Below are 26,422 nucleotides of genomic sequence, written 5' to 3'. Positions count from 1 at the left end.
ATACGGCCTCAGGGAGCTCACCCAATGCATCCAGGAGCAGGGCCAGTTTTCCTGCACTAAGGTCCTCAGATCCAGATCACCCACATTTGCATCACCGGGGCCAGCTCTACTGTTTTGCCCAGGAAAGGTGCACAGTCCTCTAGGGGACATACAAGGGGCATAGGGTCAGCTCTCCTGCTCTCACACCCTCAGAGATGGCTCACTTCCCCCCGCCCCCCCCCCGCCCCCCCCCCCGACAACAGGGTTAGCTCTAGTGTGCTGCCCAGGTAGGGTATACCAAGGTGGGGTATAGGGCTTGTGATCCTGTGTACTGCAGCTGGTGAGGGTCAGGGCTAGCTCCCCCACTCTTGTGACCCACAGGAGGTAATAGGGGAGAGGGGAGGGCATCTTTCTTCCACCCATACCACAACATGGCAGAAGAGGGGGGATGGGGTCAGTTTTCCTGTTCTCATACCCCAGGATCAGCTCACTTGCATCCCAACTACGGAGTCAGCTCTGGTGTGCTACCCAGGTGAGGTGCATGCCTGTGGTGAGAGGTGGGGCCATTTTTCAAAGGTTGGGGGGGGGGCGGGGGACGACACAGTTCTTCTGCTGCATTATCTAACAAGGAGTGGGGCCAGCTATCCCAGGGCCAGTGAAGGGCAGAGCTGGCTAAATACAGCATTGCTCTAATGAGCCCTTGTGTTAACACAGGCCGTGGACATCATCACAGACCCTTGGCAGCGCATGGCCCAGTGGCAACACAGGCTACCCAGATCTGTATGGCCCCTGTGACAGCATGGCTCTCGGGCACCAACATGGTCTTGGGTCTGACCAGACACTGGGACATCTACAGATTCCATGGACACCACCCCAGACTCCAGCTACTGCAGGGCCATGGACCCAGACATGGCCCTAAGCTGTAATCCAGGCCTGGACATCGACATGGCCCCAGGCGGCAGCACCAGTGTGGCCCTTATAGTAGTAACATGATCCTTGGACACCAACATGGCCTCAGGTGTCTGATCAGACCCTGATCATCAGCACAACTCTTGGTGGTAATAGGAGCCACAGATATCAATTCAGATCCTGGCTGCTGTAGGGCTACAGACCCAGACATGGCCCTCAGCAGCAGCCCTGGTCTGGACACACCATGGCACCAAGTGACAGCACAGGCCCCTCAGATCAGCATGTTCCTGGTAGCCACATGGCCCTCAGACACCCTTATGGCCACAGGTTGGGGACCAGACCATCTATGTGGTCATGATGGACTCTTAACCCTCTGAAACTGTAAGTGCTGTGGAATAATCCTCCTGTACACTGTAAAGATTTGTCACTCAAATTGGTTTGATAAAATACTGATTGGCCAGTAGCCAGGCAGGAAGTATAGGTGGGTGGGGCAACCAAACTAAGGATGATGGGAAGGAGAAGGGCACTCAGGAGTCGCCAACTAGACTCAGGAAGGGCAGGAGATGCACATGCCATGCTAATAAAGGTACCTCCACATGGCAAAGCATAAATAGAATTATGGGTAACTTAAAATGTAAGAGCTGGTTAGCAATAACCCTGAGCTATTGGCCAAGCATTTACAATTCATATAAGCCTCTGTGGTAATTTGGAAAGTGGCTGCCAGGTATTTGGGAGTTGCCGGTGGAACAGAAACTTCCATTTACACATAAGCCCAAACAAACTTTTTTTTTTCATAAGTTGCCTTAGTCATGGTGTTTTATCACAGCAATAGAAAAATAACTAATACATGGACTAATTTCCCTGGTAGAGAATATTTCAAAACAGTATAACATTGAATCTATGGTGTGGTTGTTATTGATAATGCTTATGCAGGTCTACAATGAAAAAGAGTAAGTGGGTGAAAATGTACAATTTAGAGAAAAAGGAAGCATTGGGAAATTTAATGTTGCAGCCAAAGAATGTGCTAGAAGAGAAGATATATTCATCAAGGAGATTTACACCATTAAGAGAGGCCTGATAGCCACTGTAACAAAGGAAAGGGTGCCCTTAGGGCAAGACCCCACCCTGCTAAGTTTCCAATTTGTGAAAAGAAAAGGCCTATGGAGTTTCTGTTTCTAGAAAGCAACAACAAACAAAAGCTATTGCTGATGTGATACAGGAGGAGGAGGGTCCATCCTGAGCTGGTACCCAAACTTAGCAATGTTGTCCTCATGATACAGCTTTCGAGACATATGAGAGATATGGGAACTTTCGATGTTGTATTAAATGCATTTTGCATGGTAATATGGGCATGAGCTTATGAGAGTCAGACACAGTTTGAATGAGAAATGCTTTCCATAGTCTTGGGGATTTGAATACTTGGTTCCAATTTGTCATGTTGTTGGGGAGGTTTAGGAGGTGTAGCCTTGTTGAAAAAGGTATGTCACTGAAGATAGGGTAGGCTTTGAGAGCTTGAAGACTTATGTAATTCCTAGTTCACTCTCTCTGCTTCATGCTTGAAGTTCAAGCTGTGAGCTGTCAGCTTCTACTCTAACCGCCATATCTGCTGCTTACTGCCATGACTCCCGGCCATGACAGACTCTTATTCCTCTGGAACTATAATCAAATAAAACCTTCCTTCTACAAGTTGCCTTGATCATGCTGTTCTAACCCAGTGTCTTAGTTAGGGTTTCCATTGCTGTGGAGAGACACTATGACCACAGCAATTCTTATAAGGAAACAATTAATTGGGGCTGGCTTACAGTTCAGAGGATTAGTCCATTACTGTCATGGTGGAAAGCATGTCGGTGTGCAGGCAGGCATGGTGCTGGAGAGGTAATTAAGAGTTTCTACATCCAGATGGTCAGGCGGGAGGAAGAGAGTGAGACATTGGGCTGGGGTTGAACATCTGAAACCTCAAAGCCCACCCCTAATGACACACTTCCTCCAACAAAGCCACACCCACTCCAACAAGGCCAGATCCCCTAACAGTGCCACTCCCTATGGGTCTATGGGAGCCATTTTCATTCAAACCACCACACACAGCAATAAAAAAGTAACTAATACAGCTGAGTGCATTCTTCAGTATGAAATTGTTATTCATAAGTTTGCTTTATCTTTAGCCTCAGCACATCATATTAAACTACTTCCAAATGACTCTGCCAGTTTTTGCTTCCACCAGTACCTCTTTACATCCTTGGTCATGTTAGACATTGCAGCCTTTTTAATCTAAGTTGTTCAGATAATTGCGTAGGAGGTTCTCTTTTAATTTGCAATTTGCCAATTACGAATAAATTGAGCCTATTTCACATAATTATTTTATACTTAGATACCTTTTCTGCGAAGTTCCTATTCAGCTCTTTAACCATCTTAATAAGTTGTCCTTTTTTTTCCCTTCCTTATTAATTTGCAGTGGTAGTTTGTGTCATCCAGTTAGAAGGTCTTTGTCAGTTGCAGGTGTTGTACAGGGCTATCCTCAGAGCCAAAGTGCCGCCATCTTCATGAGTTCAGCTATGCCCACTTGCAAAAGATCATCACAGCTTGACCTATTGATTGTTGACCTCTTCCCATGAAATGTGGGGAGGGCAACATGAAGGACCCTTCACCCAGTGATCCAGCTTCTCTCTCCAACCAGCTGTATGCAGTTCTGTCATAATTGCATTTCGACCCAGGCAGGGACAAGAAGTCTAACGGCTGGGAAGGACTAAGGACAGGCCCCATCCATGCAGTCATCATCCATGTTGGTTACAGACTTTCCAGTTTCCAGCATGGCTTCTTTAAGGCCATCTACACTCTTGCTCATAACTCCTGACCCATTGTTCTTTAAGTAAATCTAATGAACTCATTGGTTCTCAAGGGTGAATCTGACCCTGGGAAGAGAGGTAGATGTTAGTTTATATCTCCCCCCGCCCCAGAGAACTTCAGCAACAGCAGTCACTTTGTGGCCTACCTTTGTATTTTCTTAAGTCCATGGCTTCATGAAAAGAAGGCCTTATTGTATTTACTTTTTTTTTTTTTGGTTTTTCGAGACAGGGTTTCTCTGTGTAGCTTTGCGCCTTTCCTGGAACTCACTTGGTAGCCCAGGCTGGCCTCGAACTCACAAAGATCCGCCTGCCTCTGCCTCCCGAGTGCTGGGATTAAAGGCGTGCACCACCACCGCCCGGCTGTATTTACTTTTTATTTGTTTGAGACAGTATATGGTAGTTTGAATGAAAATGGTCTTCATAGGCTCATATGTTTGAATGCTTGCTCTGCAGTTGATAGAACTATTTGGCAAGAATCAGGAGGTGTGGTCTTGTTAGAAGAGGCATGTCACTTGGGGTGGGCTTTGAAGATTCAAAAGTCCATGTCATTCCCAATGACCATTTTCTCTCTGTCGAGTGGTTGTTGTCTCAACATGTAAGCTCTCAGCTACTGCTCCAGTACCTGCCTGCTGCCATGCTCTCCACAATGATGGTTGTGGATTCAACTACCCTCTGGAACTGTGAGCACCAAATGAAATGCTTTCTTTTATAAGTTGCCTTGGTCATGATGCTTTGTTATGGAAGTATAAAAGTAACTAAGACACAGGGTTCCTGTAACTCAGGCTGGCCTCAGACATGCTATGTAACTAAGGGTGACTTACACTCCTGATCTTCCTGCCTCCACTTCCCAAAGACTGGGATTGCAGAGGTGAGTCAACATTTTCTTACATGGTATATGACCTTTTTTTTTTTTCACTATGATCAATAAGTGACTTCAAAGAGAAGTGGTTTATCTCGGTTTACAGTTTACAGGTGATACAATTCATCTGGCAGGGAAGACATGGTGGCTAGGACCAAGAGCAATTCACATATTCAACATAATCTATATTTAAATTCCAATTACATTCTTCACCGAACTAGAAAAAAATTCTAAGATTCATATAGAAGCACAAAAGATCTAGGCTAACCAAAGCTATCCTATGTAGAAGGAACAATGTCAACAATAACAGTCACTAATCTCAAATCACACTAGACCCACAAAAACAAAAACTGTGTAACACTGTAACCAATGCAAACATGTAGACACACGGAAGAGAATTAAGGGCTGCCTATGAATAAATCCACACAGTGATAGCCACCTAATTTTCAACAAAAGTGTCAAAAACATGCACTAGAAAAAGGTGTCATCAAAGAATGGCCCAGGGTAACTTGTATGTGCACATGTGGAAGAATAAAGCCAGCCTTACTTCTCATCTGGTACCAAAATAGATTCAAGATGGATCAAAAGTTTCATGTGAGACCTGGAACTTTAACAATGATAGACAGAAATATGAGCAACACACTTCAACATGCAGGGCTTTCTGAAAAGGACTCCAGAAATTCAGGAAATAGTCTTCAAAATTCACAAATTGGATTTCACAAAACAAAACATAACCCTGGCTGGCATGGAACTCTCTATGTAGACAAGGCTGACCTCAAACTCAGAGAGCTCCACCTGCCTTCCAAGTGCTGAAATTCAAAGTACATCCTACCACATCTGGCTAAGACTACACATTTTATTTTTTTAGGAACAAAGAAATCTCTCATTAACATTTTTCACTTGAACTAGGTAGATTGTTCGTTCTACCTGAAGAATTAATAACATCCCAGATAGCCACATACAGAAACCCAAGTACAAGTGTAGGCTGGAAGCAGTTCTAGATGTAAAGAAGGGATTGCTCACAGCAGTGGCCATTCATGAATACCCACGCTTCCACTCTACATATGACATGACTCTCCTGCATTCCTTTGTTCCTCCTGTCCTGGGCTTCTCTGCTTGCCCATGTTCTGTTCTCTAACACTGGCTTTTATATGGTCTCTTGTAGCTTCTCCAGCTTGCAGATTCATTCTGGCTTTTGAATCTTACCACCAACTCTGGTATTTTGTACTATCACGCATCAAAATTCCTGTTTCTAAGAAAAAGGAAAATGAACACACATTAACTGTCCTAGTTGACCTTTGGTTGTATTTGACAACTCCGACTCCGATCAACTACATCCAGGTTATACAGTGGGTTATAGGGTTTGAAGTACACCAGAGCACTTTCCCCTATATCCTTGGTTGGGGTAGCTTTCACTACAAGGGACATAGTAATCAGGGCTACTAGACAGGAAGGGGACAAAACAGTCATGTCTTGTTCCAACACACCCACACAGGCACATAAATATCATGAATATATCAGCGTCCTCTGAGACGAATAACGCTATCACTGGTCAGCAATTCCCTGGTAGATAGGAACTCTTTACAGGGTAAAACAGCAGATTTCAAGCATGATAATGGAAAATCTCCAAGCTGCTTCTCACTTGTGTTCAAGCACAGGCCTTCCATTGCTATTCATAATAAACCACCACTAGCCTTCCAAGTGGGTGATAAAGATCATGGACTGCTTATAATTAACTGCCAGGGTAAAGGTGAACCAATGGCAAGGGCTTTAAACTGGCCACAGAGCTAAAGGGTAAGTGGGCGGCAGTAAATACAGTTAGCTCTTCTTTTCTGGCCCAAATCTAAAAGGTAAGCTGAAGGCAATAAATGCTGTTAATTATTCTTGCCTGGCTACATAAAATTCCTGGCAGGAGTGAAGACAGAAGGAGAGACTCTTTTAGTCTATTAAAACAATGGACCCCAAAGAACTGGAATTTTCCCAGAAATCTGCTGGGGAGAGGGGAAGGTTGAGGCCCCAGTGCCATTCGGAGGAGGAATGTATCTCCCGGGAGTAGATTTCACACAGCTCTCACAAGAATGGGCATTGCCACAACTGGGCCAGGAGGGCTTAGTTGCCCTTTATTTGAATGCAGACTTCATGTCAGTACTTCAAGGATGGATTTGGGGGCCACTGGATCTCTTTATTTGTTCCTTACCTCCTCTTGGTGCTCATTACTCACACTTGCCTCTGCAGTCTGTGCACTAAGGACAGGTGGCTGAGCCTGTTAGGGTTACCAGAGCCAAGGCCTGGACTCTAAAATCTTTGATATCACCACCACAAAATTAAAAGGCAGACTGACAACAACAAATCCAGTTAGCTATCCTTCCTTCCTTCCTTCCTTCCTTCCTTCCTTCCTTCCTTCCTTCCTTCCTTCCTTCCTTCCTTCCCTCCTTCCTTAAATGTGTCTGTCCTTAGTTCTGTACCACACAGATCAACTCTTAGCTGTCTACAGTGTTAGGTCATATTATATTAAGGTTAAATATTTGCTTCTCATTGGGTGCATAGGTGTGGAGCATTGCTTCTGTGCCCAAGGTTCTTAGGAGGACAATCTTGTACTCTTCAATAAAAATCGCAAGGAACAAATGCTGTGGGCACCCAGCTCTTTATTTCACTGAGTGCCTCCCTTGTCCTCCAAGCTGTATCTTGTTGTCGGGACTTTATTAAAATGTACATTTCTCTCTTTGGCCTCTTTCATTCTTCTTTTCCAAGAAGCTACTAAGATCTCCAGCTTTCCTGCTCTGTTTGTTCTCTCTCTAATTTCAACAAATTGTCCAGTAGTTCCTTTCTGCATCATTTCTTAAATTCTTTTAACAATGAGATCAAGAACCTACAAAAGGAACTCTCTGACCCTGGTGACAGTAGCTAGGAGATTAGTAGATAGATAGATAGATAGATAGATAGATAGATAGATAGATAGATAGATACTGGTGACAGTAGCTAGGAGATTAGTAGATAGATAGATAGATAGATAGATAGATAGATAGATAGATAGATAGATAGAAGACAAACAGATAGATAATAGGTCGATGTATTATATATATTTATATGTTTATGATATGACTTTTCTGCCTGCCAGTACAACCTCACATTTCCATGTCATTCTTTCTTATCAGGATTCTCACCCCAAGGACAAAACCACAAACACATTACACTAAAAGGAAAAGCAGAATTCTGGCAACTACATCAATTTCATGGCTAGCATATGTGGTAACTTCTAACAAAGCAGTGTCAGCCACTCACTGCATATTGGCGAATTCCAAGAAAAAGTTTCCTAAAGGTTGAAATTGTCAGTTTTCTCTTCCTCAATTGAAAGATTCTTATAATCACCTAAAGATACTAATATCAGCAATTCTCAACAGGAAGTCAATGTAAGTCTCTGAGGAAGTTTGTCTCAGCCTTTCCCCAAGGCATGGGACCGCAAAGGGCATGATGTCTCTGCAGGCAAGCATTGTTACAGAAGGCCAAGGCACCCAGAGACAAGCTTAGGGCATAAGCAGGTGTAGAATCAGCCACAGTCACTAACCATTTTCAGACAAGTGAATTTTTAGTAATTTCCAATGACTTAATAAATGGTAAGTCTGGACACCTAGTTATTACTACAGGTATTTTTCAATTAGTTTGATTGTTTAAAAATTAAAATGTATTTTATTGTTGGTAACCAGTAACTACATCCCAAGCAGCAGGGACCCTCTCTCTGGTACCTTGAAAGTTCCATGTAGTTAGTATTGCTCTGGGCATAGGCAAAAATGAATGAATTTGTTCTTGTGGTTTTTCAAGCTGGAGGGTACTCTGACAGACAATACCTAAGTGACCACCATGCAATAATATACATATTGGGGCAAGAAAAATGGGATTGTCCTTTTCCCAAACCACCCTGTCTTCCACTAGGAGCTCCAATAGTTCCTGCTATAGGATTCAAGAGTGTTTTAAAATGTGGAGTTGAAAGATTTTGAGTTGTGCTCCCTGGTAATAATTTCCCCTTTAAAACAAATAATACAGGCAAAAGGTCACTGGCTGAGCACTCAGCACATCTCACAAAACCACCGTGTTGTCTGTTGATTAAGTATAAAAATCTGTCGGTTTTTAAACCTTGCTACGCACCATGGAGTGGAGCTCAGTGGCGCTCTTCTCATACATTCTGCCTGAACCAGGAGTTAATCCTTCTGCAAACAAACCTTTATCTAAAAACACATTTAACCATATATGTCTATACAGCACAGATATGTAAGTGTATTTATAAGTTGCAGATATATAGATATATAGACATATAGATATGTAATTTGTAAGAATCGTCTTTCTTCCAAACACCAGGTCTATGCTACTCTGGCATATATTCAAGAGAGATACATATTTTCTTAAGACAAAGAAAAGATGAAGGGAAAAAACTTATACATCAGATACAGCACATTAAATATACATTAAAAAACCTTAAATATACATTAATTAGTTCTTTTCTTACCCCAAATCTGTCTACCTCAAAGGCTCTTCTCCTGATACACAGTAAGCTCTCAGGTTATCTACTGTTAGATAATGGTCAATAACTGTTGGAACAAAACTTACTGACTTAGACATTTTTCCCATAACTCACAATTGCATTGGAAAAGAATTTTGGCAGAACTCACTCAGCTGAATGATTTTCTACTCAATGTGGCATCTACCAATGTCACCTGATCACTCAGCTAGCAGATGGATGGCCTGGAGGGCTCAAGATGGCATTATTAACATGTCTGGCACCTTGGCGTGGAAGATGGGGCACAGTGTGCATATAAATAGTACCCCTAGACTGTCTTCCAGATAGTTGGACTTCTCGGAGTTTCTAGGATAATCAAAAACATAGCAAGCTAAAGCTACCAGTCTCCTAAGGTTGATGCCAAGAAGCCAACAGAGTAACCACTTCTGCCATGTAAACTGATCAGAGTTACATTAAAAAGTCTATGCAGACTCGAGGAGACATAAGCCCACCTCAGTGAGAGAGCTGTCAAAGAATTTGTGTATATCTGTAATCTACCACATTAAGTACTGGAAATGCACTTGTCTGGTAAATAAGAAAAGTAGTGGGTTTCTGCCTAGTTTGTGATAGTCAGCCTTGAGAAGAGACAGGAGTGACTCTGGAGTAAATAGAAAGCACCATAAGGAAGATTATGCAGGCCATAGAAATCATGTGCACATTCAGAGAGGAGAAGACTTCTAAACCAACGTGAGGAGGGAGAAATAGATTGTTCTGATACAATAATACCCAGCTACAAGGATCAACAAAAAGATTGAGGCTAGTCCAACACTAAATAGAAACTCATTGGGCAGACAGTCTTATCGAAGATTATTTTGTTTTATCTTTCTTTTTACATTTGTGTATATGATGCTTCTGCATGTATGCACAGGCACATGTGTATGAGAGCACATGCTCACCTGTGTAAACATGTATGTGGAGGCCTAAAAGTTGGCATCAGAGGTCTTCCTCAGTCTATTTATTTTGAGGCAGGGTCTCTCACTTGAACCCAGAGCTTGCCAGTTCTAGCTAGTCTAGCTGGCCAGCTTGCCCTGGGAATCCCCCTGTCTTTGTCTCCCAAGTCTTGGAACTACCTGGACTTACCACAACCTGTCTTGCTTTCATGCAGAATTTGGAGTTCCTAATTCTGATCAGCAAGTGTTTTATCCACTGAGCTATCTCTCTAGGCTCTGTTTAGTCTTTTGAGACAGGATCTTGCTATGTTGTCCAGACTAGCCTCAAATTTACAATCCTCATGTGGCTTGGATTACAGATGTGCACCACACCAGGCTCAGAATCCTTCTAAAATTGGGCTTTGCACAGGTGGTTTTCCCCACAGAGTATTTGTGTTATTTCTTGTCATAAAGTATATATACAGTAGATAACTTCCCTCATTGCCTCCTGGCATTATTATTATTATTAAAATATAGTCAGGTGGTGGTGGTGGAGGATGTCTTTAACCCCAGCACTTGAGAGGCAGAGGCAGGCAGATCTCTGTGAGTTCAAGGTCAGCCTGATCTACATAGGAAGTTCCAGGACAGCTAAGGCTACACACAGAAACTCTGTCTTGAAAAACATGTGTTGGGCTGGAGAGATGGCTCAGAGGTTAAAAGTGCCTACTGTTCTTCCAGAGGTCCTGAGTTCAATTCCCAGCAACCACATGGTAGCTAACAACCATCTACGAGATCTGGCGCCCTCTTCTGTGTACATAATAAATAAATCTTTAAAAAAGAAAAAAGAAAAGAAAAACATGTGTGACCATAATATTATTTATTTATTTATTTATTTTTAGGGGAAAACTCAAATGCAGTCCCTCACTACCACAAATTATGCAGTCAAGTTTCTAGGGTTTGGGGAAATCGCAGGGGTCAGCACATCCAGAGTGCAATAGATAAGCCTTGCCTTGAGAAAACCACCTTCATGATCATGGTATCTCCCCTGCCAGGTAAGTATTGTGTAATATTCTTATTGGCACAGTGGTTCTGTTTTAATTCTGAAAATCCACATACTATTTACCACAACAGACAACAGAGACAATTTTTCAAGTCTTTACATTTTATTCCTGAGAATTGACTCAAACTAGATTTGTCTTTGACTCATGAGAGTTTATCTTAGTCTTTTCTTTCTGTTGGTTGTTGTTTGTTTAAAGGAATGGGGTCTTTCTCAGGCTGGCCTCAAAGGCCTGGGCTCAACAAACTCTTGTCTCAGCCTCCTAAGTAACTGGAAGCAGATGCCACCTTGCCCAGATTATCTCATTTCTTCATTTTGGACCTTATGTGCTTTCATTTTGAAAATATTTCCTATATTAACACTAGTAAGTTAAAACACAGATTTTTTTTCTTGACTTCTAAATGCAAAGTTGAGCTAGCGTCTTCAAAGAGAGTCGGGTGTGCCAGCTCTCACATTTCAGAAAGAGCACCCACTAAAATGATGAACGAAAAAAGATAACATCAGGATGGAGAACAAATGGAACATTGCGCATTGCTAATAGCAAACAAAATGGTACTGCCATTCTGGGAAAGCATTTGGGAAAGTCCATCTAGGTTAATTCACCAGGGACCTCAAATTCCTGGAGCCAACATCAACAAACCTTTCTGTTAAAGGACCAAATAGGGACTCTGATAGGCTTGTGAGTCACACTTAGGCAACCTCTCAACTCTGTCATTGCATGAGTGACATGTATTTCAATATAATTTTGCTGATGAAAACAGCCTATTTGAGAGAGAGAGACAGAGAGAGAGAGAGAGAGAGAGAGAGAGAGAGAGAGAGAGAGAGAGAGAGAGAGAGATTGAAAAGTCAATTTTGATTCTTGGGCCTGGAGAAATTAAAATGTATATCTATACAAAAATCTGTACATACATCTTTACAACAGCTTTTTTATCTTAATAGCTTTTTTTTTCACCTGTATCTTGAGTGGGAGATTGTATGTGTTCATTTGTGAAGGATGCAGGTGCACATGTGTACCATATGCATGCGGAAACCTCATGGCAACAACAGGTATATTCCTCATTCATGTTCAGACAGGGTCTCCCACCAGAACTCACAGATACAGCTCAGACTGGTTGACCATCCAATGGTTGACCATCCATTCCCATGTTCCTTCCAAAAACAGAGATTACCAGCATGAATCGTTGTGCCCAGCTTTTACTGTGACTGCCAGGAATCCCATCTCAGGTCCCCAGTGAATTCAACCTTCCCACACCTTTTTTGTTTTAGTCAATCTCTAAACAGATTGGGTGACGTCCACCCACATTGCTGAGAGCCATCTGTTTTACTTGGTCCACCAATTCAAATGCTGATCATTCCCCAAAATACCCCTAGACGCACCCAGAAATAACATTAACCAAACATCTGAGCATGCCTTACCCAGTCAAGTTGACATATTTATCTAATCACCAGTCATCTTCACAAAACTTCATGGTTTTGTGTTTTAGAATTAGATATGTGATACATTTTGAATTAACTCTTGCAGCCCACAATTAGAAGGCACATTGGTAATTAGCTGGGTTTTCTCGGCTAAGGACTGAAGGTCCTGGTCAGCTGGTGGAAAATGTGCAAATGCCTTCAGTGAGAGGCTAAAATTACCTTCTTAGCAAGGACTATTTTGGGTGTAATATGACCAACAGTCAATCACAGGTAGCAATCTTGCTACAAGTGGTAACTAGTCTAGAGGCTACTTATTCCATTTCCAAATTGTGTCTAGAACTCCTAAACTGACAAGAGTGAACTTAAGTTCCAAAAGGTACACTGAGTTACTTCGGGTATAAGATGTCACTGAGGCAAGAGTCTCATCATGTCCTTGAAGAGTTCTGATCCCTCATCCTTCTCCCCTTGCCCTTCAAGACAACCTGCTTCTCATCAACAACAGTTGACTTTCCAGGGTTCTCCTACTCAAATCTATGGCAGCCTAAAAAGCCGGGGGTGTGTTGGGGGGAGAGAGGTGTATGACCCAGCTCAGGAACTTCATGACTATTTCAAAGCCAAGAAAGAAGGTCTATGGAAAGCACTTGATCTATTCTCCAGAGGACATGATTCTGATGAACATACCAGATCATATCCTGGCTACAAAGAGGTGAGGATAGGCTACCAAGTCCTCTGGGGATTTCTGTTGTAGTTTCTTCTCCAAACCAAATCTAAAGAAGTACACAGAGAACATGGGGGTTGAAAGGTCTTGGTTTGGGAGCTCGGAGGGGAGAGCACATTGAAAAGGATTGTCCTTTGGGATAACAAACTTATTAAAAATGTATTAATGCCATGGAAAGACAGAATGGCAGGGGTCATGAGAGCTCAGGCCCACAAAACAGAGTATGGGTTCCTCCTCAGAGGTATCAGAAAAAAAGAGGTTCATTGCCACACGGCTGGTAATTAGTCCATGGTGCTTGCTTGTAGTCAGGCTGTCTCTAATTCCTAGGCCATGGGAGAAGGGGAGGAGAGGTTGAGGATGAGGGACAAAGTCTGGTAGCTTGGGGCCTGTAAATTTCCTTTGGGAAAGTAAAAAATAAGGTGCCTGCCATTCTCCTGGAATCCAGGCACCTGGGGAGTCTGTTAGAGGGTTACAGATTCTCAGACAGGCTCTCTGTAGGGTGTCCATCTGTCCCTGCAGCAGCGATGATCACAGAATCAAATATGAGGGTGGAGGTTGAGAGAGCTGCAGATGGGCCTGATCTGAGTAGCATCTGGTCTGGAGTCTGGGTACCTGGGGTGCCTGTTAGAGGATTACAGATTCACAGAAAGGCTCTTGGTAGGGGGGTTGCCATTTCTTTCACAGGAGCTGTGAGGATGGAGAAAGTGGCTGCTGCAGGTGGTATTAATCTGAGGAGCCCCTACCCCAAAGCCTAATGGGGTGATTTCATGATGATACTGCAGCCATGGCCCAGCCCTATGGTGCCCTTTCTGTCTTCCAGAAATAGTCCATGGTACCAGAGTACATAATAGATTGTCTAGGCAACTTGGTGGCTTTGTCTGCAGTAGGACCCTGACCATGTCTAGAGAGCATCCCATAAATACCAGGGACATGTCACAAAAGCCATCAACCAGCAGCTTCTTTAAAAGAGCTGATGAGTTTTGGGATCTTTTGCCATAGTCTACCTATCAGTTCCCGGGTTTATTTACTTTTTAACTTTTTATTGATTCTTTATGAATTTCACATCATGAACCTCAATCCCAGTCATCTCCCCGTCCCTCCATATCTGCCCTCTGTCCTTGCAATCTGCCCCCCAAAAGAAAACAAAAGATAAAAAATAAAATAAAAATATATTTTTTAAAAAATCTCACTGTGAAAGCTGTGGTGTGTCTCAGTGTGTCACACAGTCTACCCTATTGCCCAAACAGCTTTACTTGCAAATGTTCATTGCAATGAGTCATTGGTGTGGTTCAAGGCCTCTGGCTTCTGCTACACTATCAATACTGGATGCTCACAGGACTCCTCTTGGATATCCTGTTGTTGCCCTGTGTCATGGAGGTCCTGCAGCTTTGGTTCTGCAGGGCTGGCCCCTTCACAAGCTCCAGCCGTCGCATGGGGTAGCTGTTGGGGGGAGGGCCGGTTCAAAGCCCTGGATCTGGGCCTGGGTGGTAGCTCAGCAGGTCAGCCAGCCCACTCTCCTGCACCCACCAGGACCACTAGGCCCAATCCTCCTACCCGTTCCCCTGCACTCACACCCACAGGCCGGCTTTCTTTGCCTGTTTGGGATGGGTGGCTGAATGTGGTTAGAGCTACTGGGCCACAAGCTCGGCCCCATTTTCTTGGTTCCATGTGGAACTTCTATTAGATAATACTGAATTCCTAACTGGGCATGGTAGCACATGCCTATAATCCCAGCACTCAGGAATCTGAGACAAGGATTGCTGGGAGGCCAGACTAGAATACATAGCAAGACCCTGTCTGTAAACAAACAAAACAGGGCTAGAGAAATGGCTCAGAGCTTAAGCCAGCTTTCAGTTCCTCCAAGGGACCAAAGTTTAGCTCCCAGTACCCTTATCTAGTGACTTGAAACCTCCTGGAATTCCTGCTCCGAGGAATCTAATGCCTTTTTTTTTTTTTTTTTTTTGGTTTTTTTTTTTTTTTTTTTTTTTTGGTTTTTCAAGACAGGGTTTCTCTGTGTAGTTTTGGTGCCTGTCCTGGATCTCACACTCTAGACCAGGCTGGCCTCGAACTCACAGAGATCCACCTGGCTCTGTCTCCTGAGTGCTGGGATTAAAGGCGTGCCACCACCGCTCAACATAATACATAACTTCTTACATAACTTTTTAAAAAAAAATACTGAATTGCTAAATCTGTATCCCATGTGCCTTATTTTCCTCACCGTTTCTAATTCCTTGATCTTTCCTGTGTGTTCTCAAAGAAACTCACCGCTTGTTCTTATAGTTAATTTGCTCTTTGACTGTTGTCATGGTTAGCATTCAGACCCACTCCTTGGAATCCTAACCAATAAGCAGATAATACCCTGGCCAGCCCAGCATCTTGACGTTATCCTATATTCCTGTCCCTTTTAAGAAAAGACTCCTCCCCCTTCACACTCTCTCCCCCCTCACCAGGAGGTAGTGCACACCTCCCCCCACCTCCCACCCCCCCCCCCCCCCCGCCCCACCAATTTCTGTCTCTGTCTATCTCCCTATCTCTCTTTTTTCCTCTATTTTCCTCTCCTCTCTCTTCCTCCCACCAAATAAAACTCCCCACTGAGCGCTGTCTCTATTTCTCACCTGCTGTGAGGCACCTTGACTCCACCTGCCAAGGCCTCTCTCTCTCTCTCTCTCTCTCTCTCTCTCTCTCTCTCTCTCTCTGTATTACAACAATCAATCATTGTGTTACTTAGCTCAAATTCTGAGTTCATCTCATTTTTATTTTTCATTTTCATGTGTATGTACGTGTGTGGTATGCATGTATGTGTGCATGTTTTTGTATGTGTGTGAGCACTGCCAGGGATTTGCCATAGGAGGACTGGGATTACAGGTACATGCCACTGCATCCCCCTTTTTGACTCAAGCTAGGATTTTCATGCTTGCAAAGCAAGAGCTTACCCATTGGGCTATAGATCCACTCCCTGAACATTTTTTTTCTTTTCATGTCTTCATTGGGTCATTTGTACTTTATTTGAAAGGTCTCTGTTCCAGTCACTTGCCCATTTACTGATTATTCAGCGATTTTTTTTTCAGTTCTTTATATATTCTGAGTGTAAATCCCATCAGATGCAGTTAGCAAAGACTTTCTTCCATTCTATAGATTGGTTTTCACTTCGCATAGTTTTAAAATTCAAGACCATTTCTCATTCATGCTAGCATTTATTGAGCCACTGCAGGCCTACTTCACAAACTCATTGCCTATGCCTATGCCTAGATCTTGAAGCATTTCTTCCTTTTCTTGTAACAATCCCAAGGTCTTAGGTCTTACATTAAGGTATTTTATTCAGTCACTCATCCTCAACAGGTCTTCAATATATATCCAGGTTGGTTTTTTTACAGAATGAGAGATATGGATCTAGTTTCAGGCCTCTGTGTATAGATAGAGGCTATTTATTTATTTATTTATTTATTTATTTATTTATTTATTTATTTTATTCATTTATTTTGTGCCTGCAGTGCGTCCCGCAGGGGAAAGCATTTAATTACTGAAATGAGGCTGGTGTTTGAGTGTTTGAGTGGATTTCCACTGGATACGTAACTCTGACAGATACTCACATCAACATGTAAAGGGCCCTGGCCTAGTATTTTGGTTCCCACGATTGCTGCGCAGAGGTCGGCAATCAAACTACTCCTTCCACGAAGGTAGACATTTCGCCTCTGGGTGCCCTCAGTGTTTTCTGTAAGCCTTCAGTTTGTTTCACTGCAGTATTTGTGTGTGGCCTCCTTCCTCTCTGTTCCAAGGATTCACCTGTCTCCTTGCATTTGTGAGCGGGTGCCTAGAACTGAGGAGCTTTCCAGGGATGTCTCCTTAAAATGCTGCTTCTGCCTGATTCTCTTGGTCTTTTGAAAAGACTATTCAGCGAGTTAGATGCTTCCGCTCCACCCTGTCGTTTTTCTTTTTCTCCCTGGGCTTTGTTCTAAATGGTGTCTTGAACTCTAAAGAGGCTCTTTTTATGAATGTTTTTGACATCTTTGTCAAGAATCAGATAACTATGCCTGTGTGGGATTATTTCTAGATATTCTGTACTCTTCCACTGATCCACTTTTGTACCAGTGCCATTCTGTTTTAGTTACTATGACTCTTTATTATAGTTTGAAATCAAGGATTATGATTCTTTCAATCTTGTTCTTTTTGCTAGGAAATGCTTTGGGTGATCTAGGTCTTTGGTGTTTCCATGTAAATTTTAAGATTTTTTTCCTATTTCTGTCAAGAATGCCACACACCTTTAATCCCAGAGGCAGGCAGATCTCTATGAGTTCAAAGCCAGTCTAGTCTATAGAGCTAGTTCCCGGACAAAGAAACCCTTTCTCAAAAAGCCTAAAAATATAAAAACAAAACACCATTTACAATCTTGGATAGCAGTGTTAATGGAATTACAGTAGCAGAAATAAAAACCACAGTTAGAAAATAAATGGGATGTAAGTTGAGAACTTGGTATATTTAAGAAAGCATTGAAGAGTTTTTAAATTTTTCATTGTACCATGACCCAGGTGTGGTGACACATACCTGCAATCCCAGCACATGGAAGGCAGAAGCAGGAGGATCAGGAAAGGGCCCAGGACCAGCCTTGTTCTCAACAACACAGAACAAACAGGAGATGAGAACTGAAGACAAACATGTTTAAACTGTCTTTAACAGGGAGAAACGACATTAACAATTATAAGAGCTCATTTCGTGTCTACAAGAAAGGAAGTAGGACCCACAACACACCAAGGGATCAACCTTAAACCAGGAATTTTGCTCCTGCTGCAACTGGGGACTTCAGCCTCCAAAATAGTGAACTAAATAAAACTGCTGTGGGACGTCTTTCTGTATGCTGTGAATATATGTGGCTCCCATTAGATAATAAAGCTGTTTTGGCCTATGGCAAGAAAGCTTACAGCCAGGCAGGAAATCCAAGCAGAGATACAGAGAGAAGAAGGGCAGAGTCAAGAGAGATGCCAGCCTGCCTGCTGCATAAAGAGCAACAAGATGCCAGCAGACCGGTAATGCCACGGCCATGTGGCAACATATAGATTTATTGAAATGGGTTCATTTAAGATGAAAGAGATAGCTAGCCAGAAGCTAAAGCCATAGGCCATACAGTTTGTGATTAATATAAGCCTCTGAGTGATTATTTTATAAAAGGCTTCGGGACCGTAGGTGGGAGAGATTCATCCCTACCACAGGGCCGGGCAGGACTGGAGAAACTTCCGTCTGCAAACTCTTTTGAGTTATGCAGCCCCAGGTATTTCACTATAGCAGAAGAAAAATAGACAATTAAGGCCGGGCGGTGGTGGCGCACACCTTTAATCCCAGCACTTGGGAGGCAGAGCCAGGCGGATCTCTGTGAGTTCGAGACCAGCCTGGTCTACCAAGTGAGTTCCAGGAAAGGCGGAAAGCTACACAAAGAAACCCTGTCCCCAAAAATAAAAAAATAAAAAAAATAGACAATTAAAACATAAGGTTTTTAAACAGATCACTGTGGGGGAAAAAAAATGACAGAAGCGGTGGTGGCAGTGGTGGCACACACCTTTAATCCCAGAACTCAGGATGCAGAGCCAGTCGGATCTTCGAGAGTTCGAGGCCAGCCTGGCCTACAGAGCAAGATCCAGGACAGGCACCAAAACTACACAGAGAAACCCTGCTTCAAAAAAAAAAGAACTAAATACAAGGAATTTCAAGCCTGAAGAGATTCTAAGTAGTGTGTGTGTGTGTGTGTGTGTGTGTGTGTGTGTTTCTTCAGGGGAGAGCGCGAACGCAGTCCCCCACTACCACAAATTATGCAGTCGAGTTTCCCGCATTTGGGGAAATCGCAGGGGTCAGCACATCCGGAGTGCAATGGATAAGCCTCGCCCTGGGAAAACCACCTTCATGATCATGGTATCTCCCCTGCCAGGTAAGTATGGGAGGGTGTGTTTCTAATAACATTAATGGCTCAAAAAAAACAAACAAACAAACAAATAAGCCGAGCCACTATGGTGTGGTTCTGTCATTTCACTCTGCAGAACTTACCTCTATCAAAATCAAGGGACTAGCAGACTGATTAGTTTTTGCTTTGTGAAGAACAAAATACAAAGATAAAAAAGGCAAAGTAGGGATTAGTGAGATGGCTCAGCAGGTAAGAGAGCTGGCCAAACATAATGACCTGAGTTCAAGCCAGGAAACCCGTGGTAGAAGGAGAACAACTCCAAGAAATGTCCCCTGACTCACACATACGCACACATACACACACACATAGTGGGATATGTGCACTCACACATACACCATATACACACAAAAATGATAAATTTTAAAAAACAAAAATTCCCCATAAATAGCAAGGAATGAAATTTTTACATGATGATGTATTGTTTCCAATAAAGCAAAAAAATAAAATTCATGGATCTAGGACAATATGTTAATCTTATAGTAAAGGAAACAAGCTTGCAGAATTAAACGAGTTATCCATTATTCTGTGCTGTTCTGTAGCATCGAAACTTTAAAAATAAACACAACCTTGAAAATAACATTTTATAGCTGAGCATGGTGGTGCACGTCTTTAATTTCAGCACGTTGGAGACAGAGGCAGGCGGATCTCTGTGAGTTCTAGGCCAGCCTGGTCTACATAGGTCCAACACAGCCAAGGTTATATAGTGAGATCCTGTCTCAAAAAAAAAAAAACAGTAACAAAGTATTAAAAAGTCCCAAATCTTGGAGAAACAACTCACTCAAACTGCCACAGACCCTGTCTCGGAAAAACAAGACATACAAAATAACATTTTTCCTATATTGAAAATAATTTGGCAAGGCATGATGGGACAGGCATACCTGGAATCCCAGCATGCAGGAGTCTAAGAAAAGAGAACTGTTGAGTTCAAGGCCAGTCTAAGCTACATAATGAGAACCTGTGCCCACCCCCAACAAAGTAAAAGAGCACAATTATAATCCTACTGAAAAGAAATATTTCAATATTTCTCATAGAACATTTACCACAATATACCAAATACAAATACATTGCTTTTAAAAATATTGTATTTGCCAGGTGGTAATGGTGCATGCCTTTAATCCCAGCACTTGGGAGGCAGAGTCAGGATGGATCTCTGGATTTGAGGCCAGCCTGGTCAACATAGTGAGCTCCAGGACAGCCAGGGCTACATAGAGAAACTGTCTCAAAAACCCTGTTAAGCACACTTACAAATTAAATATATTACACATGACTTCCAAGTCCTTGCCTAAAACCTGAATTTATAATTCCAAAAATTATTTCCATTTTCCTTCATTGGTAAAGGTTATCAGGGGAAAAAATGTTGGATCAATATAACTGTTAGAGATTGCTTTATTTCTAAATGTTGTAAGAGGGGTTTTCCCAAAGCTGATCTTAGTGAATGGATAAGATTTTAATTAACTCACAATTTGTTTTACCCAACTGTGATGGTTAATTTTCTGTCAACTTGGATAAGCTATGATGCCCAGCTATTCAGCCAAACACTATTCTAGATGTCTGTGTGAGAGCTGGAAGGGAATACTATTTAAATCCACAGACTTTCTGTAAAACACATGTGGCTGGCTTTATCCAGTGATCCAAAGGCTTTTTCAAAAGACTGGGGCTGGGCATGGTGGCACACACCTTTAATCCCAACACTTGAGAGCAGGGGCCGGTGAATCTCTGTGAGTTCAGGACAGCCTTGTCTCCGTAGTGAGCTTCGGAGCAGCCAGGGCTATATAGAGAGACACATCCTCAAAAACAAAACAAAACAAAAAGGCTGAGGTTTGGAATGCAGCAAAGTACTTGCTTAGCACATACAAGGCCCCATGTTCACCACAAACAAAAACCTAACAAATAAATGCCCCTAAAGCCCTTTAGAGAGAAGTCTTCCCTAAAGAGCAAATTATCTTCAAACTTAACTACAACTTTATACTCTGCCTTCAGCCTGCACTACCCTGCAAATTCTGAATTTACCATAACTGCACACAGTAAATCTTCAAACCAGTTTCTATGTACACACAAATAACACACATACACACATGTACCTGTGTGAGCACACACACTCTATTGGATGTTCCTCTGGAAAACCCTAACAAAATCACATTGTTCTTGCTGCTTTTGGAGACTGAGGAAAGGAGGTCTCACTTTTGTAGTCAGGCTGGCTTCAAGTTTATGATCCTCCTGTCTCATCCTCCTTAGTGCTAGAATTACAGCTGTGCACCACCACATCTGGCTCCCAATAAAAATGTTGAAATAGAAATACTAGAGTGACCCAATGCAATCTTCTAAGGTCTTTAGGTCCACAAAGTGCCATGACCTATGTGTTGGTCTGTTGCTCTAGACAATACCTAGTACGTCACAAAAATACAGTATACATGAAATGAACATTAGCAAACATATCTAACAAGAACCTCTATTTATTTACTTTCAATCACTATGCTGAAAACTATTTTTTCCTTGTTCACCAAGTTAATTAATCCCCACAAAATCCCTTCAAAAAAGTAATTCTGGGCCCCTATTACAGAGATAAGGAAATTGAGGCTCCGAGTTGAGGGCTGCACCATAACTACACAGTATACTAAAAATCCAAAGGTGGGTGGTCAGTGACTAAGGGCACTTGCTGTCAAACCTGACAACCTGAGTGCAACTCTCCAGGACCCACGTGGGGGGTTAGAAAACTGACTCCTGGAAGTTGCTCTCTGAGCTCTGCATTATGGCACATATACATAAATAACTTTTTAAAAAGATACTGACAGTTTCAATATGAAATGTCCCCCCGTCAACAGCAGCATGTTTTAGGGGCTTAGTAGCTAGTTGATGGGGTTTTCAGAAGGGATTGGATATTGAAGGCTCCAATCTGATTAGATGGTTCAATGGTTGATGGATTCATAATATTTGGAAATCACTGGCAGGTGGTGGTGGCGCACACCTTTAGTCCCAGCACTTGAGAGGCAGAGGCAAGTGGACCTCTGAGTTTGATGCCAACTTGATCTACAGAGGGAGTTCCAGGACAGCCAGGGCTATACAGAGAAATCCTGTCTTGAAAACAAAACAAAAAACAAACAAACAAAAAGACAGATCTCTGGGGAGATAAAGACTAGGAAGTTGGGGCCCAGCTGAAGGAAGTACTCACCGGGTCTGCGTGTGTCCTCGAGGTTATACTCCCCCACCCTACCCCCTTTCTGTAGCACTCTCTTCTCTATTTCTTGGCCACCATAATTGTGAAATGTTCTGCTTTGCCACACTATGCCCCAAGCAAGAGAGATAAAGCCATGAACCAAAATAAGTCGTCCCCTCTTTACTCTGCTTCTGTTGGGATTTGGTCATAGCAACAGTAAAAATAAGGAATACAGCTGTGTATACATATAATGTGCCAAACTTGAAAGCTGATTAAGAACAACAAAATCAGAAATTAGGAGAGTGACTGTGCCTGGAGTAAACAAAGCTTGAAAAGATAACTGAAACTCACAGCTAGAGTGTAAGAACAAAGCAGGAAAAATATACCTTGCAGGTGTAGGGTTGTTTGCAGCTAAGAATAAATTTGTTCTATGTTTGTTTGGCTCATTTGCACTGGGAATGCTTGATCATATGTGGGCGGGACGGTCACCGGCAGGATTTACATCAGGATGTACACTTGCCCAATTGGATGTAGGAAGGAGGTACGGAGGCAGGAAATATGTCAAGGTGCATGCTTGCCCTTGATTGGAATTGATGGGAAATGTGATAAATCATGAGGCTTGCCTTTTTAAGCCCCTGCACACTGTGATTTGTGTCCATTTTCTGGGAACACAGAGATGGACCTGGCCAGAGAGTCCATCAACCTGGCCAGTATTTAATTAAAGTTTGCTTCAAATTTGGCTTAAAATTGTGGTAATGGTGTTATTCTTAACTGGTGGGATTAACAAGAGCACAAATCTCCCATGGTGAGGCCTTGGGTTCCATTCCCAGGCCACACACAAAAAAGTCGTATTTCTCACAGTAAAAATGGGGTTGGCAAACCATGAAAAACATTTAGCTAAATGTACAATATCTTAAAGCATGTTTAATCTCTCACAGTTGATGTTACTAGATCCAGGTGTTCGCATCTATCAAATGCTTGCTGTCACTCAGAATCACCAAGTGCCACCCTTCCTAACAGTCTCATTCATTTTTTTCTCATTGTATTTTTTCATTAGTAAATTGTTAACAACTTTCATGATATTGGGGTATAGCTCAGTGGTAGAGTGCCCCTCACACTTGAGACCCTGGGTTGGATCCCTAGCATCTTAAGCCCCCCAAAAAAGTACAAAGGAAAATAATACTAGGCACAAATAAGTGTTTCCATTTTACTTAACACTTAAGCAGATTATTTTTGCCATCCATATAATGCACAGTTGGGGAAAAAAGTGCAGAACACCACAGACATACAGTTATAAAACTGAATATCCACAACCGATTCAACTAAGCCATTTTTCTCATGTAAAGAGGCCATGGCTTTTACTGAAAGCATTTTGGAACTGAGGTGCTGCTCAGACGGCAACTGGCATCTACTCTCTTCTGAAGTGGTTCAGATTGGGTAGCACATATGCAGCTGGGATGAAAAAGGTCGTAAAAAACACCACAATTCCAACCGCCGATTCCTGAAAAAGAAGGAAAGTAATATTAATGAGGATGGCTTCCTCATCCTGTGACTAACAAAACGGCTCACTGGCAGAGCTGCATGGAGTTCAGCGATGAAGCCCCAGCTCTGCAGGCTTTCATGCACAAAACTCTGGGTGTGTTCCCCCCTCCTCTCACACACACAGCTAGAGATCTTCTCAAAGGCTGGAGAGGTGGCTGATCTCTTAAGACGTACTGCTCTTGCAGAGAACCTAAATTTGGTTCCCAGCACCCACAGCAGGCAGGTCTAGCTCCAGATCCAACACCTCTGGCCTCTTCAGATACCTGCACTCACGTGCATACGAGACACAGACAGACAGACAGACAGACACACACACACACACACACACACACACACACATCTGTTTTTAAAATGTTCTGTGAATTCACGAGACTTAAAAACAGGGTCCTAAACCAACTGACTTTTCAGAAAACTCAGTTTTCTTTCAATAGTTGCCAACATCTGACGTCTGGGTTTAGGAAACTCCAAGCTGTCCAGTATCTCCACCATTTTAGAGAAAATGCTACGGCTTGGCAATGAGGCGGGTAATTTACCCTGGAGAGAACCAAGGCCCCTAAGCCTCCATGCCCATGAAGAAAGGCCAGGTCCTCCTCAGGGCTTCCCCTCGCCCTGGGCCCACTTCCAAAATGATCCCACAACCGAAGCAACAAACTCAAGTGTGCGCGTGAACACACACACACACACACACACACACACACACACACACACACACCCTAAGGACATCTGTTCTCTCCTCCCCACCCATGAAGACACACACACACACACACACACATACATACATACACACACACCCCAAGGGCATCTGCTCCCTCCTCCCCACCCATGAAGACACACACACACACACACACACACACACACACACACACACACACACTGCTCCCTCCTCCCCACCCATGAAGACACACACACACACACATCCCTCCCTCCTCCCCACCCATGATCACACACACACACACACACACACACACTGCTCCCTCCTCCCCACCCATGATCACACACACACACACACACACACACACACACACACACACATTCTAAGGACATCTGTTCTCTCCTCCCCACCCATGAAGACACACACACACACACACACACACACACACACACACACACACACACACACACACACCTCCCTCCTCCCCACCCCCCAGGAGCCGTCAGGCCGGCTCTACCTCACCGTGGGCGACAGTTCCCGGTGGCGTGGCCGTTCTGAGTGGGTGAGCCGACCGCCAAGCTTCAAGAACAGGACGGTGTGGTGGCGGAGGAGGGAAGGGCAGAGCAGCATCAGGCGGGACATCGCGGGTCAGAAGAGGAGCACTGAGGCGGAGCGAACCTGGCACCACTGCGGAGTCCACGGCCGTTGCTCCAGCGACCTCGAGGAAATGGCGGGCGGACCGTTGGAGCATGCGCAAACAGGCAGGCCCCAGCGTGGATGGAATTCCCGCTTTACTTTGATTTGGTTTCGTTTGTTTGAGACAGTTTCTCTATGTAGACCTGGCTATCCTGGAACTGGCTTTGTAGACCAAGCTGGCCTCAAACTCCGAGATCGGCCTTCCTCTGCCTCCCGATTGTTGGAATTAAAGACATGCACTACTAGCACGCCAGGCTCCTATTGTTTTCCTCTTACTATGTATCCTAATATTGTCTATGAAAGCTTGTTGGTTATATTTTATTAATGTTAAAGTCTATTTTATCGTGGTCTAAAACCTGCCTTAGAGACTGGCAGCTCTATCCTGACCAGCCATGTGCAGTCCCTATGGAACTGGAGAACACAGCACTTTTGGTACAGGCTTAGTTGTGTTGTCAATCAGGTAAGAAAATGCTTCAAGGCTCCAGGTATTCCGCAGGTACTCAATAACGTGCAGCTGCTGCTACACCCAAATTTAGAGCTTCCTTTTGGCTCTGCTGGCTTTGTCCAACTATCTAATGCTCCTTGGCTGTTCTTTCATGGTTATGAATAAGGTGAATTACTCAGGTTGTTTTCTATTGGTATCTTAATTCATCAAGCTATTAGAATACCATAGACTGGATAGCTAATAAAACAAACTTAATTCTCCCAGTTCTGGAAGGTAATGTGACTGGCCTGCGCAGGTCCTTTTTCTCGTGTAAGATACAAACCAAATAAGAACTTATTTTTTCTTTTGAGACAGGGTCTCCATATGTAGTGCCCAGGCTGGCCTCAGACTCATAATCCTACTTCCTCAACCATCCGAGGGCTGGAGTTAAAGGCATGTGCCACCACATCTAACAAAACTAGTTAGTTTTAAAATAGAGGAAAACTAAAAACTCAGTATTTATTACTCCATAGTCGTGAAGGTCAGCATAAGCAGCTGCCCTATAGGCAGAAGAGCCACAACAAAAAAAGATGCACAATTCTGTGTATGGGAAGATCTGAATATTCACATGCCTACAGCCCCAGAGGAAAGAGACCTAGGCACCCCCACTTTTCACAAGTGCCTATACCTGTATTATACCCGCCATCGGCAGATCTCTTATCATGCTGACATAGTTCAGTGTGGGTACAATGATCCTCAAGGACAGGGGCTAACATTCCAGTCATTCGAAAGTCATCTCCAGACA

At 43.2% G+C, this 26,422-nt stretch overlaps 1 protein-coding gene and 2 non-coding genes across 3 annotated transcripts; all 3 read right to left on the bottom strand.

Moving 5' to 3' along the window:
- Positions 1 to 10,907: 10,907 nt before the first annotated feature.
- On the bottom strand, positions 10,908 to 11,071 carry LOC121822631 (U1 spliceosomal RNA). Its single transcript, XR_006063806.1, has one exon. It is a non-coding gene; the product is annotated as a U1 spliceosomal RNA (small nuclear RNA).
- Positions 11,072 to 18,960: 7,889 nt separating this feature from the next.
- On the bottom strand, positions 18,961 to 19,124 carry LOC121822593 (U1 spliceosomal RNA). Its single transcript, XR_006063777.1, has one exon. It is a non-coding gene; the product is annotated as a U1 spliceosomal RNA (small nuclear RNA).
- Positions 19,125 to 23,485: 4,361 nt separating this feature from the next.
- On the bottom strand, positions 23,486 to 25,246 carry Cox8c (cytochrome c oxidase subunit 8C). Its single transcript, XM_006990901.4, has 2 exons — positions 25,020 to 25,246; positions 23,486 to 23,804 (listed from the first exon to the last, which is right to left on the bottom strand). The coding sequence occupies exons 1-2, from the start codon at positions 25,137 to 25,139 to the stop codon at positions 23,712 to 23,714; spliced, it is 213 nt and encodes a 70-aa protein (XP_006990963.1). The 5' UTR covers positions 25,140 to 25,246; the 3' UTR covers positions 23,486 to 23,711.
- Positions 25,247 to 26,422: the final 1,176 nt, after the last annotated feature.

This window comes from Peromyscus maniculatus, chromosome 14 (genome assembly GCF_049852395.1).
Source record: "Peromyscus maniculatus bairdii isolate BWxNUB_F1_BW_parent chromosome 14, HU_Pman_BW_mat_3.1, whole genome shotgun sequence".
NCBI classification, from domain to species: domain Eukaryota; kingdom Metazoa; phylum Chordata; class Mammalia; order Rodentia; family Cricetidae; genus Peromyscus; species Peromyscus maniculatus.
This window is presented reverse-complemented; position numbering and strand designations above follow the sequence as displayed.

Excerpts from the sequence above, each read along its gene's own strand:
- Cox8c (XM_006990901.4), bottom strand. The coding sequence starts at position 25,139 with ATGTCCCGCCTGATGCTGCTCTGCCCTTCCCTCCTCCGCCACCACACC. Across the intron at positions 23,805-25,019 it reads ACCGGGAACTGTCGCCCACG|GAATCGGCGGTTGGAATTGT; the intron begins GTGAGGTAGAGC and ends CTTCTTTTTCAG.